We start from the raw sequence: 18,761 nt of genomic DNA on the forward strand, positions 1-18,761 counted from the left end.
CTGTTCTCGTCTCTCTCTCTGTCCTCGTCTCTCTCTCTCTGTTCTCGTCTCTCTCTCTGTCCTCGTCTCTCTCTCTGTTCTCGTCTCTCTCTTTGTCCTCGTCTCTCTCTCTCTCTCTGTCCTCGTCTCTCTGTTCTCGTCTCTCTGTCCTCATCTCTCTCTCTCTGTCCTCGTCTCTCTCCCTGTCCTCGTCTCTCTCTCTGTTCTCGTCTCTCTCTCTGTTCTCGTCTCTCTCTCTGTCCTCGTCTCTCTCTCTCTGTTCTCGTCTCTCTCTCTGTCCTCGTCTCTCTCTGTTCTCGTCTCTCTTTTGTCCTCGTCTCTCTCTCTCTCTCTGTCCTCGTCTCTCTGTTCTCGTCTCTCTGTCCTCATCTCTCTCTCTCTGTCCTCGTCTCTCTCCCTGTCCTCGTCTCTCTCTCTGTCCTCGTCTCTCTCTCTCTGTCCTCGTCTCTCTGTCCTCGTCTCTCTCTCTCCGTCCTCGTCTCTCTCTCTGTCCTCGTCTCTCTCGCTGTCCTCATCTCTCTCTCTCTGTCCTCGTCTCTCTGTTCTCGTCTCTCTCTCTGTCCTCGTCTCTCTGTGTCCTCCTCTCACTCTGTCCTCGTCTCGCTCTCTGTCCTCATCTCTCTCTGTCCTCGTCTCTCTCTTTCCTTGACTCTCTCTGTCCTCGTCTCTCTCTGTCCTCATCTCTCTGTCCTCATTCTCTCTCTGTCCTCGTCTCTCTCTGTGTCCTCGTCTCTCTCTGTGTCCTCCTCTCACTCTGTCCTCGTCTCTCTCTCTCTGTCCTCATCTCTCTCTTTCCTTGTCTTTCTCTGTGTCCTCCTCTCTCTCTGTGTCCTCGTCTCTCTCTGTCCTCATTCTCTCTCTGTCCTCATCTCTCTCTTTCCTTGTCTCTCTCTGTACTCGTCTTTCTCTGTGTCCTCCTCTCTCTCTCTGTCCTCCTCTCTCTGTGTCCTCGTCTCTCTCTGTGTCCTCGTCTCTCTCTGTCCTCATTCTCTCGCTGTCCTCGTCTCTCTCTGTGTCCTCCTCTCACTCTGTCCTTGTCTCTCTCTCTCTGTCCTCATCTCACTCTTTCCTTGTCTCTGTCCTCATCTCTCTCTCTGTCCTCGTCTTTCTCTCTCGCTGTCCTCGTCTCTCTCTATGTCCTCCTCTCTCTCTCTGTCCTCGTCTCTCACTCTCTGTCCTCGTCTCTCTCTGTGTCCTCCTCTCACTCTGTCCTCCTCTCTCTCTCTGTCCTCCTCTCTCTCTCTGTCCTCATTTTCTCTCTGTCCTCATTTTCTCTCTGTCCTCGTCTCTCTCTGTGTCCTCATTTTCTCTCTGTCCTCGTCTCTCTCTGTGTCCTCATTCTCTCTCTGTCCTCGTCTCTCTCTATGTCCTCCTCTCTCTCTCTGTCCTCGTCTCTCTCACTCTATGTCCTCGTCTCTCTCTATGTCCTCCTCTCTCTCTCTGTCCTCGTCTCTCTCACTCTATGTCCTCATCTCTCTCTGTGTCCTCCTCTCACTATCCTCCTCTCTCTCTCTGTCCTCCTCTCTCTCTCTGTCCTCATTTTCTCTCTGTCCTCATTTTCTCTCTGTCCTCGTCTCTCTCTGTGTCCTCATTTTCTCTCTGTCCTCGTCTCTCTCTGTGTCCTCATTCTCTCTCTGTCCTCGTCTCTCTCTATGTCCTCCTCTCTCTCTCTGTCCTCGTCTCTCTCACTCTATGTCCTCATCTCTCTCTGTGTCCTCCTCTCACTATCCTCCTCTCTCTCTCTGTCCTCCTCTCTCTCTCTGTCCTCATTTTCTCTCTGTCCTCATTTTCTCTCTGTCCTCGTCTCTCTCTGTGTCCTCATTCTCTCTCTGTCCTCGTCTCTCTCTATGTCCTCCTCTCTCTCTCTGTCCTCGTCTCTCTCACTCTATGTCCTCGTCTCTCTCTATGTCCTCCTCTCTCTCTCTGTCCTCGTCTCTCTCACTCTATGTCCTCGTCTCTCTCTGTGTCCTCCTCTCACTCTCTGTCCTCCTCTCTCTCTCTGTCCTCATTTTCTCTCTGTCCTCATTTTCTCTCTGTCCTCATTCTCTCTCTGTCCTCGTCTCTCTCTGTGTCCTCATTCTCTCTCTGTCCTCGTCTCTCTCTGTCCTCGTCTCTCTCTATCCTTGCATGTTGTGTGTTTTCTCAGTAGCCTGGAGTAAGGCTGAAGGCTGATAGGAGCATGTTGGTGTTATTGTTAGATAATCAGCTTAGTGCCAGATCTTTAAATGAAATGTAGGCACGCACACACACACACACACACACACACACACACACACACACACACACACACACACACACACACACACACACACACACACACACACAAAAAGCCTTCACAAGGTTCCTCTCTGGCTATTCTCAACTATGGCTACCCAGCTCATACCGAGGCTTCAACTCAGGACCTCTGCCTCACAAACACACGTGACTGCCCTCCTGAAGCAGTCCAACCCTTCGTCCAATTATGTTTTTAAAGACCTTCAACTACGTAAAGGGGGTGAAACTTCAGGCTGAGGAGTGAGTTTCACAGATCCCCATCTGCTGATACATACAGTGTGTGTGTGTGCTCACTATGCTGCCAGTGTTGTGGTGGTCAAGGCAGCGACTGTGTTTTATAGCCCTAACCCTACATCTTCATGTTGAGACTTGCCAGGGATTTCAGCTAACAAATAACGGGGGGTGGGGAGGAGGAGACGACGAGAGGGAGAGAGAGTCATAGGAGAGGAGAGAGAGTCATGGAGGAGAGTAGAGAGGGAGAGAGAGTCATAGGAGAGGAGAGAGAGTCATGGAGGAGAGTAGAGAGGGAGAGAGAGAGTCATGGAGGAGAGTAGAGAGGGAGAGAGAGAGTCATGGAGGAGAGGAGAGAGGGAGAGAGAGTCATGGAGGAGAGGAGAGTGGGAGAGAGAGTCATAGAGGAGAGGGGGAGAGAGCTTCATGGAGGAGAGGAGAGAGGGAGAGAGAGTCATGGAGGAGAGGAGAGAGAGTCATGGAGGAGAGTAGAGAGGGAGAGAGAGTCATAGGAGAGGAGAGAGAGTCATGGAGGAGAGTAGAGAGGGAGAGAGAGTCATAGGAGAGGAGAGAGAGTCATGGAGGAGAGTAGAGAGGGAGAGAGAGTCATGGGAGAGGAGAGAGAGGTCATGGGAAAGGAGAGAGAGATCATGGGAAAGGAGAGAGAGGTCATGGGAAAGGAGAGAGAGAGTCATGGGAGAAGAGAGAGAGACATGGAGGTGGAGGAGGAGAGAGAGAGTCAAGGGTCTCCTCTTTTTTTAAATTTATTTTTTATTTCACCTTTATTTAACCAGGTAGGCAAGTTGAGAACAAGTTCTCATTTACTATTGTGACCTGGCCAAGATAAAGCAAAGCAGTTTGACACAAACAACGACACAGTTACACATGGAGTAAAACAAACATACAGTCAATAATACAATAGATAAATAAGTATAAATACAATGTGAGCAAATGAGGTGAGATACGGGAGGTAAAAGCAAAAAAAGGCCATGGTGGCAAAGTAAATACAATATAGTAAGTAAAACACTGGAATTTTAGATTTTCAGTGGATGAATGTGCAAAGTAGAGATAGAAATAATGGGGTGCAAAGGAGCAAAATAAATAAATAAATACAGTAGGGAAAAGGTAGTTGTTTGGGCTAAATTATAGATGGGCTATGTACAGGTGCAGTAATCTGTGAGCTGCTCTGACAGCTGGTGCTTAAAGCTAGTGAGTGAGGTAAGAGTCTCCAGCTTCAGAGATTTTTGTCGTTCGTTCCAGTCATTGGCAGCAGCTCTCCGATAACTCTCTCCATGGTTGCCAACAATACCACCTACAATGTCTCTCACAAGAAGAAAATTATTTTCCTAGATTACTACAGCCATATTAAATCTAGCCTGGGACATGCTTTCGGCCATCAATCAATCAAATGTATTTATAAAGCCCTTCTTACATCAGCTGATATATCAAAGTGCTGTACAGAAACCCAGCCTAAAACCCCCAACAGCAAGCAATGCCGATGTAGAAGCACGGTGGCTAGGAAAAACTCCCTAGAAAGGCCAAAACCTAAGAAGAATCCTTGAGAGGAACCAGGCTATGAGGGGTGGCCAGTCCTCTTCTGGCTGTGCCGGGTGGAGATTATAACAGAACATGGCCAAGATGTTCAAATGTTCATAAATGACCAGCATGGTCCAATACTAATAATCACAGTAGTTGTCGAGGGTGCAACAAGTCAGCACCTCAGGAGTAAATGTCAGTTGGCTTTTCATAGTCGATCATTAAGAGTATCCCTACCGCTCCTGCTGTCTCTAGAGAGTTGAAAACAGCAGGTCTGGGACAGGTAGCACGTTCGGTGAACAGGTCAGGGTTCCATAGCCGCAGGCAGAACAGTTGAAACTGAAGCATCAGCACGACCAGGTGGACTGGGGACAACAAGGAGTCATCATGCCAGGTAGTCCTGAGGCATGGTCCTAGGACTCAGGTCTTCCAAGAAAGAGAGAGAGACAGAAAGAGAGAGAGAGGGAAAAACAGAGAGAGAATAGAAGAGATAGAATTAGAGAGAGCATACTTAAATTCACACAGGACACCGGATAAGACAGGAGAAATACTCCAGATATAACAAACTGACCCCAGCCCCCCGACACATAAACTACTGCAGCATAAATACTGGAGACTGAGACATCAGGGGTCGGGAGACGCTGTGGCCCCATCCGAGGACACCCCCGGACAGGGCCAAACAGGAAGGATATAACCCCACCCACTTTTCCAAAGCACAGCCCCCACACCACTAGAGGGATATCTTCAACCACCAACTTACTATCCTGAGACAAATCCGAGTGTAGCCCACGAAGATCTCCCCCACGGCACGAACCCACTGGGCGAGCGCCAACCCCAGACAAGAAGATCACGTCAGTGACTCAACCCACAATGATGAACCTGTAAGGTTAAATCCCCCTGTTATAAGGCGTGGTTAGAATATGTGCTGCTGTAACCCTGGTCAGCTGCTTGATCTTCTAGTTTCGGATAATCTACCTGGTCCCAGATCTGTTTGTGTTGTTTTGCCAGTTGGGCGTGACAATAACTGTAGGAGTTGGTTAGAAGGCGCAAACTGATCTGTGACCAGGGGGTTAAGGATGATCTTATCTCTTGGTAGCAGGTGCTGGTTTAAGCTGCTCGATGGCAAGGTTGATCTTGATCGAACAGTAGATATACAGGCGTATGTGGACAGCCCTTCAAACTAGTGGGTTCGGCTATTTCAGACCAGCCCGTTGCTGACAGGTGTATAAAATCGAGCACGTGGCCATGCGATCTCCATAGACAAACATTGTCATTAGAATAGCCTTACTGAAGAGCTCAGTGACTTTCAACGTGGCACTTTACCCAACAAGTCAGTTTTGTCAAATTTCTGCCCTGCTAGAGCTGCCTGCCCCCCCTCTCCCGGTCAACTCTCAGTGCTGTCATTGTTAAGTGGAAATGTCAAGCGTGTGGCGCGTACAAATCATCTGTCCTCGGTTGCTACCAAGTTCCAAACTGCCTCAAGAACTGTTCGTCTGGAGCTTCATGAAATGTGTTTCAATGGACGGGCCGCCGCACATAAGCCTAAGATCACCGTGCGCAATGCCAAGCGTGGAAATGCGTTCTCTGGAGTCATGAATCACACTTCACCATCTTGGCAGTCCGATGGACGAATCTGGGTTTGGCGGATGTCAGGAGAGAGAGAGAAAGCCCACAATGCATTGTGCCAACTGTAAAGTTTGGTGGAGGAGGAATAATGGTCTGGGGCTGTTTTCATGGTTCGGGCCCCTTAGTTCCAGAGAAGGGAAATCTTAACACTACAGCATAAAATTACATTCTAGATGATTCTGTGCTTCCAACTTTCTAGCTACAGTTTGGGGAAGGCCCTTTCCTGTTTCAGCATGAAAATGCTCCCGTGCACAAAGCGAGGTCCATACAGAAATGGTTTGTCAAGATTGGTGTGGAAGAACTTGACTGGCCTGCACAGAACCCTGACCTCAAGTCAAATCGGACACCTTTGGGATGAATTGGAACACCGACTGCAAGCCAGGCCTAATCGCCCTACATCAGTACCGACCTCACTAAGAGAGAGAGCAGGAGGTTAGTAGTATCATACTGCTCTCTGTATGTTAGTATCATCATACTGCTCTCTGGAGGTTAGTAGTATCATACTGCTCTCTGTAGCAGGAGGTTAGTATTATCATACTGCTCTCTGGAGGTTAGTTTTATCATACTGCTCTCTGTAGGTTAGTAGTATCATACTGCTCTCTGTAGCTGGAGGTTAGTATTATCATACTGCTCTCTGTAGCAGGAGGTTAGTATTATCATACTGCTCTCTGGAGGTTAGTTTTATCATACTGCTCTCTGTAGGTTATTATTATCATACTGCTCTCTGTAGGTTATTATTATCATACTGCTCTCTGTAGGTTAGTAGTATCATACTGCTCTCTGGAGGTTATTATTATCATACTGCTCTCTGTAGGTTAGTAGTATCATACTGCTCTCTGTAGGTTATTATTATCATACTGCTCTCTGTAGCTGGAGGTTAGTATTATCATACTGCTCTCTGGAGGTTAGTAGTATCATACTGCTCTCTGTAGGTTATTATTATCATACTGCTCTCTGGAGGTTAGTATTATCATACTGCTCTCTGTAGCTGGAGGTTAGTATTATCATACTGCTCTCTGTAGGTTAGTATTATCATACTGCTCTCTGTAGGTTAGTATTATCATACTGCTCTCTGTAGGTTAGTATTATCATACTGCTCTCTGTAGGTTAGTATTATCATACTGCTCTCTGTAGGTTAGTATTATCATACTGCTCTCTGGAGGTTAGTATTATCATACTGCTCTCTGGAGGTTAGTATTATCATACTGCTCTCTGTAGGTTAGTATTATCATACTGCTCTCTGTAGGTTAGTATTATCATACTGCTCTCTGTAGGTTAGTATTATCATACTGCTCTCTGTAGCTGGAGGTTAGTATTATCATACTGCTCTCTGTAGCTGGAGGTTAGTAGTATCATACTGCTCTCTGTAGGTTAGTAGTATCATACTGCTCTCTGTAGGTTATTATTATCATACTGCTCTCTGTAGGTTAGTATTATCATACTGCTCTCTGTAGGTTAGTATTATCATACTGCTCTCTGTAGGTTAGTAGTATCATACTGCTCTCTGGAGGTTAGTATTATCATACTGCTCTCTGTAGGTTAGTATTATCATACTGCTCTCTGGAGGTTAGTATTATCATACTGCTCTCTGTAGGTTAGTATTATCATACTGCTCTCTGGAGGTTAGTATTATCATACTGCTCTCTGTAGGTTAGTAGTATCATACTGCTCTCTGTAGGTTAGTATTATCATACTGCTCTCTGGAGGTTAGTATTATCATACTGCTCTCTGTAGGTTAGTATTATCATACTGCTCTCTGTAGGTTAGTATTATCATACTGCTCTCTGTAGCTGGAGGTTAGTATTATCATACTGCTCTCTGGAGGTTAGTATTATCATACTGCTCTCTGTAGCTGGAGGTTAGTATTATCATACTGCTCTCTGGAGGTTAGTATTATCATACTGCTCTCTGTAGCTGGAGGTTAGTATTATCATACTGCTCTCTGTAGGTTAGTATTATCATACTGCTCTCTGTAGGTTAGTATTATCATACTGCTCTCTGTAGCTGGAGGTTAGTAGTATCATACTGCTCTCTGTAGGTTAGTAGTATCATACTGCTCTCTGGAGGTTAGTATTATCATACTGCTCTCTGTAGGTTAGTATTATCATACTGCTCTCTGTAGGTTAGTATTATCATACTGCTCTCTGGAGCTGGAGGTTAGTAGTATCATACTGCTCTCTGGAGGTTAGTATTATCATACTGCTCTCTGGAGGTTAGTATTATCATACTGCTCTCTGTAGGTTAGTAGTATCATACTGCTCTCTGTAGGTTAGTAGTATCATACTGCTCTCTGTAGGTTAGTAGTATCATACTGCTCTCTGTAGGTTAGTATTATCATACTGCTCTCTGTAGGTTAGTATTATCATACTGCTCTCTGGAGCTGGAGGTTAGTAGTATCATACTGCTCTCTGGAGGTTAGTATTATCATACTGCTCTCTGGAGGTTAGTATTATCATACTGCTCTCTGTAGGTTAGTATTATCATACTGCTCTCTGTAGCTGGAGGTTAGTAGTATCATACTGCTCTCTGTAGCTGGAGGTTAGTATTATCATACTGCTCTCTGTAGGTTAGTATTATCATACTGCTCTCTGTAGCTGGAGGTTAGTATTATCATACTGCTCTCTGGAGGTTAGTATTATCATACTGCTCTCTGTAGCTGGAGGTTAGTATTATCATACTGCTCTCTGTAGGTTAGTATTATCATACTGCTCTCTGTAGGTTAGTATTATCATACTGCTCTCTGGAGGTTAGTATTATCATACTGCTCTCTGTAGGTTAGTATTATCATACTGCTCTCTGTAGGTTAGTATTATCATACTGCTCTCTGTAGCTGGAGGTTAGTATTATCATACTGCTCTCTGGAGGTTAGTATTATCATACTGCTCTCTGGAGGTTAGTAGTATCATACTGCTCTCTGTAGGTTAGTATTATCATACTGCTCTCTGTAGGTTAGTATTATCATACTGCTCTCTGTAGCTGGAGGTTAGTATTATCATACTGCTCTCTGGAGGTTAGTATTATCATACTGCTCTCTGTAGGTTATTATTATCATACTGCTCTCTGTAGGTTAGTATTATCATACTGCTCTCTGTAGGTTATTATTATCATACTGCTCTCTGTAGGTTAGTATTATCATACTGCTCTCTGTAGGTTAGTAGTATCATACTGCTCTCTGGAGGTTAGTATTATCATACTGCTCTCTGTGGGTTAGTATTATCATACTGCTCTCTGTAGGTTAGTATTATCATACTGCTCTCTGTAGGTTAGTAGTATCATACTGCTCTCTGGAGGTTAGTAGTATCATACTGCTCTCTGTAGCTGTAGGTTAGTATTATCATACTGCTCTCTGTAGGTTAGTAGTATCATACTGCTCTCTGGAGGTTAGTAGTATCATACTGCTCTCTGTAGCTGTAGGTTAGTAGTATCATACTGCTCTCTGGAGGTTAGTATTATCATACTGCTCTCTGTAGCAGGAGGTTAGTATTATCATACTGCTCTCTGTAGGTTAGTATTATCATACTGCTCTCTGGAGGTTAGTATTATCATACTGCTCTCTGTAGGTTAGTATTATCATACTGCTCTCTGTAGGTTAGTATTATCATACTGCTCTCTGTAGGTTAGTAGTATCATACTGCTCTCTGGAGGTTAGTAGTATCATACTGCTCTCTGTAGCTGTAGGTTAGTATTATCATACTGCTCTCTGGAGGTTAGTTTTATCATACTGCTCTCTGTAGCAGGAGGTTAGTATTATCATACTGCTCTCTGTAGGTTAGTATTATCATACTGCTCTCTGTAGGTTAGTATTATCATACTGCTCTCTGGAGGTTAGTATTATCATACTGTTCTCTGTAGGTTAGTATTATCATACTGCTCTCTGGAGGTTAGTATTATCATACTGCTCTCTGTAGGTTAGTATTATCATACTGCTCTCTGTAGGTTAGTAGTATCATACTGCTCTCTGGAGGTTAGTATTATCATACTGCTCTCTGGAGGTTAGTATTATCATACTGCTCTCTGGAGGTTAGTATTATCATACTGCTCTCTGTAGCTGGAGGTTAGTATTATCATACTGCTCTCTGGAGGTTAGTATTATCATACTGCTCTCTGTAGGTTAGTATTATCATACTGCTCTCTGGAGGTTAGTATTATCATACTGCTCTCTGTAGGTTAGTATTATCATACTGCTCTCTGGAGGTTAGTATTATCATACTGCTCTCTGGAGGTTAGTATTATCATACTGCTCTCTGTAGGTTAGTAGTATCATACTGCTCTCTGGAGGTTAGTATTATCATACTGCTCTCTGGAGGTTAGTATTATCATACTGCTCTCTGTAGCTGGAGGTTAGTAGTATCATACTGCTCTCTGGAGGTTAGTATTATCATACTGCTCTCTGTAGGTTAGTATTATCATACTGCTCTCTGTAGGTTAGTATTATCATACTGCTCTCTGTAGCTGGAGGTTAGTAGTATCATACTGCTCTCTGGAGGTTAGTATTATCATACTGCTCTCTGTAGGTTAGTATTATCATACTGCTCTCTGTAGGTTAGTATTATCATACTGCTCTCTGTAGCTGGAGGTTAGTATTATCATACTGCTCTCTGTAGCTGGAGGTTAGTAGTATCATACTGCTCTCTGTAGGTTAGTATTATCATACTGCTCTCTGTAGGTTAGTAGTATCATACTGCTCTCTGTAGGTTAGTATTATCATACTGCTCTCTGGAGGTTAGTATTATCATACTGCTCTCTGTAGGTTAGTAGTATCATACTGCTCTCTGGAGGTTAGTATTATCATACTGCTCTCTGGAGGTTAGTATTATCATACTGCTCTCTGTAGGTTAGTATTATCATACTGCTCTCTGTAGCTGGAGGTTAGTATTATCATACTGCTCTTTGTAGGTTAGTAGTATCATACTGCTCTCTGTAGGTTAGTATTATCATACTGCTCTCTGTAGGTTAGTATTATCATACTGCTCTCTGGAGGTTAGTAGTATCATACTGCTCTCTGGAGGTTAGTAGTATCATACTGCTCTCTGGAGGTTAGTAGTATCATACTGCTCTCTGGAGGTTAGTATTATCATACTGCTCTCTGTAGCTGGAAGTTAGTATTTTGCCTTGTGTCATTATTTCACCTTTCTCCACCCGTGTCAAACATTGTGAGACACTGACGAGGAACACAGCGTGCCGGGATACTGACTAATCTGGGATTGTTTCACCACAGGCAGCCTAGTGGTTAAGAGCGTTGGCCCGTTAACCGAAAGGTTTGAATCTTTAGCCGGCTCTGTGAAAAAAATCTGTCTGTGCTCTTGAACAAGGCACTCAACCCTAATTGCTTCTGTAAGTCGCTCCGGATAAGAGTCTGCTAAAATGACTGTAATGTCAATGTAGTGGGACCCAATCCCCTACATAGTGCACTAGTTTTCATCCTACATAGTGCACTACTTTTCATCCTACATAGTACACTACCTGTCATCCTACATAGTGCACTACTTTTCATCCTACATAGTGCACTACTTTTCATCCTACATAGTGCACTACCTTTCAACCTACATAGTGCACTACCTTTCATCCTACATAGTGCACTACTTTTCATCCTACATAGTACACTACCTTTCATCCTACATAGTGCACTACTTTTCATCCTACATAGTGCACTACCTTTCATCCTACATAGTGCACTACTTTTCATCCTACATAGTACACTACCTTTCATCCTACATAGTGCACTACTTTTCATCCTACATAGTGCACTACTTTTCATCCTACATAGTGCACTACTTTTCATCCTACATAGTGCACTACCTTTCATCCTACATAGTGCACTAGTTTCCACCAGAGCCCTGGGTGCCATTTGGGATGAACAATACCCAGCCTGGTGCACCAGCAGATGGGGAAGGGTCAGGGTGCTCTTCCTTATCTGGGAGGGGCTTTTTTTAGGGGTCTGGCAGAGGAACAATGAGCTTCACCCCTCCTTCACAGATGCCTATATACCCAGTGATAGAATAGAGAGTTGAAGACAGAGCCATCTGTTCTTCATTCCTTCACTGTGTTTCCCTCCCAGGCAATAGATGTCTTGGACGCCTGATTACTGTCCCTGGGCTTGAGAGCGATAGATACGTTCCAGTAACCCCTTTCCTGGTCTCACCCTTCAGACAAACACAAAATATGGCAGCTTGTTGGAATATTATTCTGCTATTTACCATATTTATTATCACAAACAATTTGACTCTTTTAGTTTGTAAAAAAAAGTGACGTTATATTTTTTGGCGATGCTGCAGACATACATCTATGATGTAGATTGTGCATGTCAAAATGTAACTTTTTTTTTTGTTAATATAGGCTCTCTTGGAGAATTGTCCTTAAAATAGATTACAAAAAAGACTGAATAAAAAAAAGAGGGTTTAGAGAGAGAGAAACATAGTAAGACAACTGTGAGGGTTTTAATCAACTTGGGATCGGTCTCTCTTTTAATTCTCTGTTATGGTTCACCATCTCAAGCTTCACCTCTGACCATCAGAGGGGCCTCTGCCGTCACAATAGCTCTGTTGACCTATTGGTTGGACACCCTGTCTGCTCCTACCCCCCCCCCCCCACGGAGAGAGAGCAGTGTTTTGAAGACTGCTGACTAGCACGCAACAAAGTAGGTTGTCTTGTCTGGGTGTTTTAATGCGCTGGTTTACTAACGCTGTTGTTACCTCCGTCAACAGCGCTGGAATGCTCATGAAAGCGGAACGGAAGAGTACGAGGCAGAAGGTGGGTGTAAAGATGCGATAAAGTTATTGCATTTATTGTAAAGTTGCTGCATTTATTGTAAAGTGTTTACAATAAATGCAACAACTTTACAATACATTTCGTAACCTTACAATAAATGCAACAACTTTACAATACATTTCGTAACTTTACAATAAATGCAACAACTGTACAATACATTTAGTAACTTTACAATAAATGCAACAACTTTACAATACATTTAGTAACTTTACAATAAATGCAACAACTTTACAATACATTTAGTAACTTTACAATAAATGCAACAACTTTACAATACATTTAGTAACTTTACAATAAATGCAACAACTTTACAATACATTTAGTAACTTTACAATAAATGCAACAACTTTACAATACATTTAGTAACTTTACAATAAATGCAACAACTTTACAATAGTTTTAGTAACTTTACAATAAATGCAACAACTTTACAATACATTTAGTAACTTTACAATAAATGCAACAACTTTACAATAGTTTTAGTAACTTTACAATAAATGCAACAACTTTACAATAGTTTTAGTAACTTTACAATAAATGCAACAACTTTACAATAGTTTTAGTAACTTTACAATAAATGCAAAAAAGGCCCCCCGACCCCAGGCCCCCGACCCCAGGCCCCCGACCCCAGGCCCCCGACCCCAGGCCCCCCGACCCCAGGCCCCCGACCCCAGGCCCCCGACCCCAGGCCCCCGACCCCAGGCCCCCGACCCCAGGCCTCACGCAGTGCTTGAGGCGTCACTACAAACGGAGGTTCGATCCCAGGCTGTAATACATTCAGCCACAACCGGGAAACCTGACTTCAGTCGCCAGCTAGATGGTGTTTCCTCCGACACATTGGTGACCCTGATCATAGGAGTGAGATGGAGGACATTCAACGCTTATGCTCAGGAAAGAGTCTCAGGGAGCCAGGGTCTTAAGTCAAGTCTTATCATTGTGTGTGTGTGTGTGTAGGCCAGCTGCACCTGTGGAACCCTGATGAACCCTCTACTCCACGGGGCTCAATCACACCCCTCTCAGACCACCAGGAGGAGAGGTTTCGGGAGGCCTGCGAGGAGCTGGCCATGCCCTGGGATGGATGTGCCGGCCACCATGAGCTACTGGCTCTCTGTGACCACCTGGGCCTGGAGGTGAGGAAAGAGACTGTAATGGGGCGGCAGGGTAGCCTAGTGGTTAGAGTGTAGAGGAGGTAGTGTAGCCTAGCGGTTAGAGTGTAGAGGAGGTAGTGTAGCCTAGTGGTTAGAGCATTGGACTAGTAACCAAAAGGTTGCAAGTTCAAATCCCTGAGCTGACAAGGTACAAAATCTGTCGTTCTGCCCCTGAACAGGCAGTTAACCCACTGTTCCTAGGCCGTCATTGAAAATAAGAATTTGTTCTTAACTGACTTGCCTAGTAAAATAAAGGTAAAATAAAACATGGTACCCTTATCTTTATAGTGTGGAATAGGGTGCCATTTTGGATTCAACCAAAGTACATTTTTGGGCTCGGCTGGTCCCAATTTACTCCTCATCCCATCCTCTTGGCCCTAATCCTTCCATGTTTGCCGATCTGCAATTTTATTTAATTTAAAGTTTATTTAACTAGGCAAGTTAAGAACAAATTCTTATTTTCAATGACGGCCTAGGAACAGTGGGTTAACTGCCTGTTCAGGGGCAGAACGACAGATTTGTACCTTGTCAGCTCTGGGGTTTGAACTTGCAACCTTCCGGTTACTAGCCCAACGCTCTAACCTCTAGGCTACACTACCTCCTCTACACTCTAACCACTAGGCTACCCTGCCGCCTCTACACTCTAACCACTAGGCTACCCTGCCGCCTCTACACTCTAACCACTAGGCTACCCTGCCTCCTCTACACTCTAACCACTAGGCTACCCTGCCTCCTCTACACTCTAACCTCTAGGCTACCCTGCCGCCTCTCCACTCTAACCACTAGGCTACACTACCTCCTCTACACTCTAACCACTAGGCTACCCTGTCGCCTCTCCACTCTAACCTCTAGGCTACCCTGCCTCCTCTCCACTCTAACCTCTAGGCTACCCTGCCGTCCCGACACTCTAACCACTAGGCTACCCTGCCGCCTCTACACTCTAACCACTAGGCTACCCTGCCACCTCTACACTCTAACCACTAGGCTACCCTGCCGCCTCACCACTCTAACCTCTAGGCTACCCTGCCGCCTCTCCACTCTAACCTCTAGGCTACCCTGCCGCCTCTACGCTCTAACCACTAGGCTACCCTGCCGCCTCTACGCTCTAACCACTAGGCTACCCTGCCACCTCTACACTCTAACCTCTAGGCTACCCTGCCGCCCGGCCTAGTTAATTAAGAACAAATTCTTATTTTCAATGACGGCCTATTTTGGGCATAACCCCAAGTGGAGCTCTGAGAGTCTGAGTAGATGCTGGGAAATGTTTCTGATTGTTGTCTCCAGGTGACGGAGGATGTCCTCCAGGTTCTTAGTGGTGACGAGGTCATGAGCGTTCAGGCGTTTACTTCCTGGGTTCTGAACCATGCCAAGCCCCCCACCCCGTCTGCCTCCACACCTTACAGACAGCTCAAAAGACTACACTCCTCACAGGTACAGTGAAGGTCACCATTTTAGGTCTAGTTCTCATGTCAAAGCTAGACATCGGTACCACATTTTAGTGATTTTTTTCCAAACTCCTGAATTACATTTTTTTTTTTTTTACATGCTGGGAATGGTGTTACAATATTTCCTGTTTAGAGTCACTCTTGATTTAATAAATGGATGGATGAAGGATTTGAATGAATGAACTAACAAATTAATGCATCAATTATTGAATGAATGTACTAACAAATTAATGAATCAATTATTGATGGAATGTACTAACAAGTGAATGAATGCATGTATTAGACAATTAAAATAGATACTGCCACACACCAATGCAATGACAAGTACACATACAGTATCTTGCTGTAATATCTGGTAATATTTACGAGGTGTTCCCCATCTCTCCTTGCAGCCATTCGATGAGACGGGCCGTAGAACCAGCGCTATGACGAGCACCATCGGGATGCGGCTGTTCTCCACTCTGGACGATGGGACAGGGTCCGCTCCTGCTGAGGACATCCTGGATGTCTGGATGGAGGAGGGCATCGAGAACAGCCCAGAGATTCTACAGGTGATAACATGTTACCTCTCATTCTGGGGGGAGGGAGGTAGAGAGAGGGAGGGAGGGAGGTAGAGAGAGGGAGGTAGAGAGAAAGGTAGGGAGGGAGGTGGAGAGGGAGGGAGGTAGAGAGGCAGGGAGGAAGAGAGGGAGAGAGTCTTGAGATGTTGACACTGTGTATGTGTCTCTGTCTATTTGTGTTGTAGGCCTTGGATTTTGACCTGGAGGGAAAAGTGAACCTCAGGGAGCTGACTGTGGCTCTGGAGAACGAGCTCCTCGTCACTAAGAATGGGATCCACCAGGCTGCACTGGCCAGCTTTAAGGCTGAGATCAGATACCTACTGTGAGTATGACTACCCCGGTCAACAGCACTGCGCCCCCCACAGCAACTCGCCCAAGCCTTCCCCATTTCTCCTTCTCCCAAATCCATTCAGCTGATGTTCTGAAAGCTGCAAAATCTGGACCCCTACAAATCACCCGGGCTAGACAATCTGGACCATTTCTTTCTAAAATTATCTGCCGAAATTGTTGCCACCCCTATTACTAGCCTGTTCAACCTCTCTTTCGTGTCGTCTGAGATTCCCAAAGATTGGAAAGCAGCTGCGGTCATCCCCCTCTTCAAAGGGGGGGACACTCTTGACCCAAACTGCTACAGACCTATATCTATCCTACCATGCCTTTCTTAAGGTCTTCGAAAGCCAAGTCAACAAACAGATTACCGATCATTTCGAATCTCACCATACCTTCTCTGCTATGCAATCTGGTTTCAGAGCTGGTCATGGGTGCACCTCAGCCACGCTCAAGGTCCTAAACGATATCTTAACCGCCATCGATAAGAAACATTACTGTGCAGCCGTATTCATTGATCTGGCCAAGGCTTTCGACTCTGTCAATCACCACATCCTCATCGGCAGACTCGACAGCCTTGGTTTCTCAAATGATTGCCTCGCCTGGTTCGCCAACTACTTCTCTGATAGAGTTCAGTGTGTCAAATCGGAGGGTCTGCTGTCCGGACCTCTGGCAGTCTCTATGGGGGTGCCACAGGGTTCAACTCTTGGACAGACTCTCTTCTCTGTATACATCAATGAGGTCGCTCTTGCTGCTGGTGAGTCCCTGATCCACCTCTACCCAGACGACACCATTATGTATACTTCTGGCCCTTCTTTGGACACTGTGTTAACAACCCTCCAGGCGAGCTTCAATGCCATACAACTCTCCTTCCGTGGCCTCCAATTGCTCTTAAATACAAGTAAAACTAAATGCATGCTCTTCAACCGATCGCTACCTGCACCTACCCGCCTGTCCAACATCACTACTCTGGACAGCTCTGACTTAGAATACGTGGACAACTACAAATACTTAGGTGTCTGGTTAGACTGTAAACTCTCCTTCCAGACCCATATCAAACATCTCCAATCCAAAGTTAAATCTAGAATTGGCTTCCTATTTCACAACAAAGCATCCTTGACTCATGCTGCCAAACATACCCTTGTAAAACTGACCATCCTACCAATCCTCAACTTTGGCGATGTCATTTACAAAATAGCCTCCAATACCCTACTCAACAAATTGGATGCAGTCTATCACACTGCAATCCGTTTTGTCACCAAAGCCCCATATACTGCGACCTGTACGCTCTCGTTGGCTGGCCCTCGCTTCATACTCGTCGCCAAACCCACTGGCTCCATGTCATCTACAAGACCCTGCTAGGTAAAGTTCCCCCTTATCTCAGCTCGCTGGTCACCATAGCATCTCCCACCTGTAGCACACGCTCCAGCAGGTATATCTCTCTAGTCACCCCCAAAACCAATTCTTTCTTTGGCCGCCTCTCCTTCCAGTTCTCTGCTGCCAATGACTGGAAGGAACTACAAAAATCTCTGAAACTGGAAACACTTATCTCCCTCACTAGCTTTAAGCACCAACTGTCAGAACAGCTCACAGATTACTGTACCTGTACATAGCCCACCTATATTTTAGCCCAAACAACTACCTCTTTCCCTACTGTATTTAATTAATTTATTTATTTTGCTCCTTTGCACCCCATTATTTTTATTTCTACTTTGCACATTCTTCCATTGCAAATCTACCATTCCAGTGTTGTACTTGCTATATTGTATTTACTTTGCCACCATGGCCTTTTTTGCCTTTACCTCCCTTATCTCACCTCATTTGCTCACATCGTATATAGACTTGTTTATACTGTATTATTGACTGTATGTTTGTTTTACTTCATGTGTAACTCTGTGTCGTTGTATGTGTCGAACTGCTTTGCTTTATATTGGCCAGGTCGCAATTGTAAATGAGAACTTGTTCTCAACTTGCCTACCTGGTTAAATAAAGGTGAAATAAATAAATGAGGAGATACCTACTGGCCAGCTTTAAGGCTGAGATCAGTACCTACTGACCAGCTTTAAGGCTGAGATCAGTACCTACTGGCCAGCTTTAAGGTTGAGATCAGTACCTACTGACCAGCTTTAAGGCTGAGATTAGTACCTACTGGCCAGCTTTAAGGCTTATATCAGTACCAACTGGCCAGCTTTAAGGTTGAGATCAGATACCTACTGACCAGCTTTAAGGCTGAGATCAGTACCTACTGGCCAGCTTTAAGGCTGATATCAGTACCTACTGGCCAGCTTTAAGGCTGAGATCAGTACCTACTGGCCAGCTTTAAGGTTGAGATCAGTACCTACTGGCCAGCTTTAAGGCTGATATCAGTACCTACTGGCCAGCTTTAAGGCTGAGATTAGTACCTACTGGCCAGCTTTAAGGCTGAGATCAGTACCTACTGGCCAGCTTTAAGGCTGAGATCAGTACCTACTGGCCAGCTTTAAGGCTGAGATCAGTACCTACTGGCCAGCTTTAAGGCTGAGATCAGTACCTACTGGCCAGCTTTAAGGTTGAGATCAGATACCTACTGGCCAGCTTTAAGGCTTATATCAGTACCTACTGGCCAGCTTTAAGGCTGAGATCAGTACCTACTGGAAGTATGAGTAGAAACCTACACTGATGCTGACAGTCTGAGTGAAATGCATCTACACACTCACACATTTACAGCATTTCAGTCATCTAGCTCTTATCCAGAGTGACTTACAGTTCGCTAGGTGGTTATACCAACCAATCTCAGGCTTAGTAAGTACACTTTCTCTCAATGTCACCATCAACAGTCACAAGCTAGTAGGACAAGAATAGTGCAA

General features: G+C 44.9%; 1 protein-coding gene across 1 annotated transcript in view; it reads left to right on the forward strand.

Moving 5' to 3' along the window:
* The window catches only part of LOC135533406 (ninein-like), a 56,279-nt gene that overhangs the window by 23,108 nt on the left and 14,410 nt on the right, over positions 1-18,761 (forward strand). Inside the window, exons 4-8 of the mRNA XM_064960741.1 lie at positions 12,372-12,417; positions 13,390-13,565; positions 14,868-15,014; positions 15,421-15,579; positions 15,774-15,910. Of these exons, the coding sequence (XP_064816813.1) occupies positions 12,372-12,417; positions 13,390-13,565; positions 14,868-15,014; positions 15,421-15,579; positions 15,774-15,910 (665 nt within the window). The remainder of the gene's footprint in view (positions 1-12,371; positions 12,418-13,389; positions 13,566-14,867; positions 15,015-15,420; positions 15,580-15,773; positions 15,911-18,761) is intronic.

This window comes from Oncorhynchus masou, unplaced genomic scaffold, assembly GCF_036934945.1.
Source record: "Oncorhynchus masou masou isolate Uvic2021 unplaced genomic scaffold, UVic_Omas_1.1 unplaced_scaffold_2362, whole genome shotgun sequence".
NCBI lineage: Eukaryota > Metazoa > Chordata > Actinopteri > Salmoniformes > Salmonidae > Oncorhynchus > Oncorhynchus masou.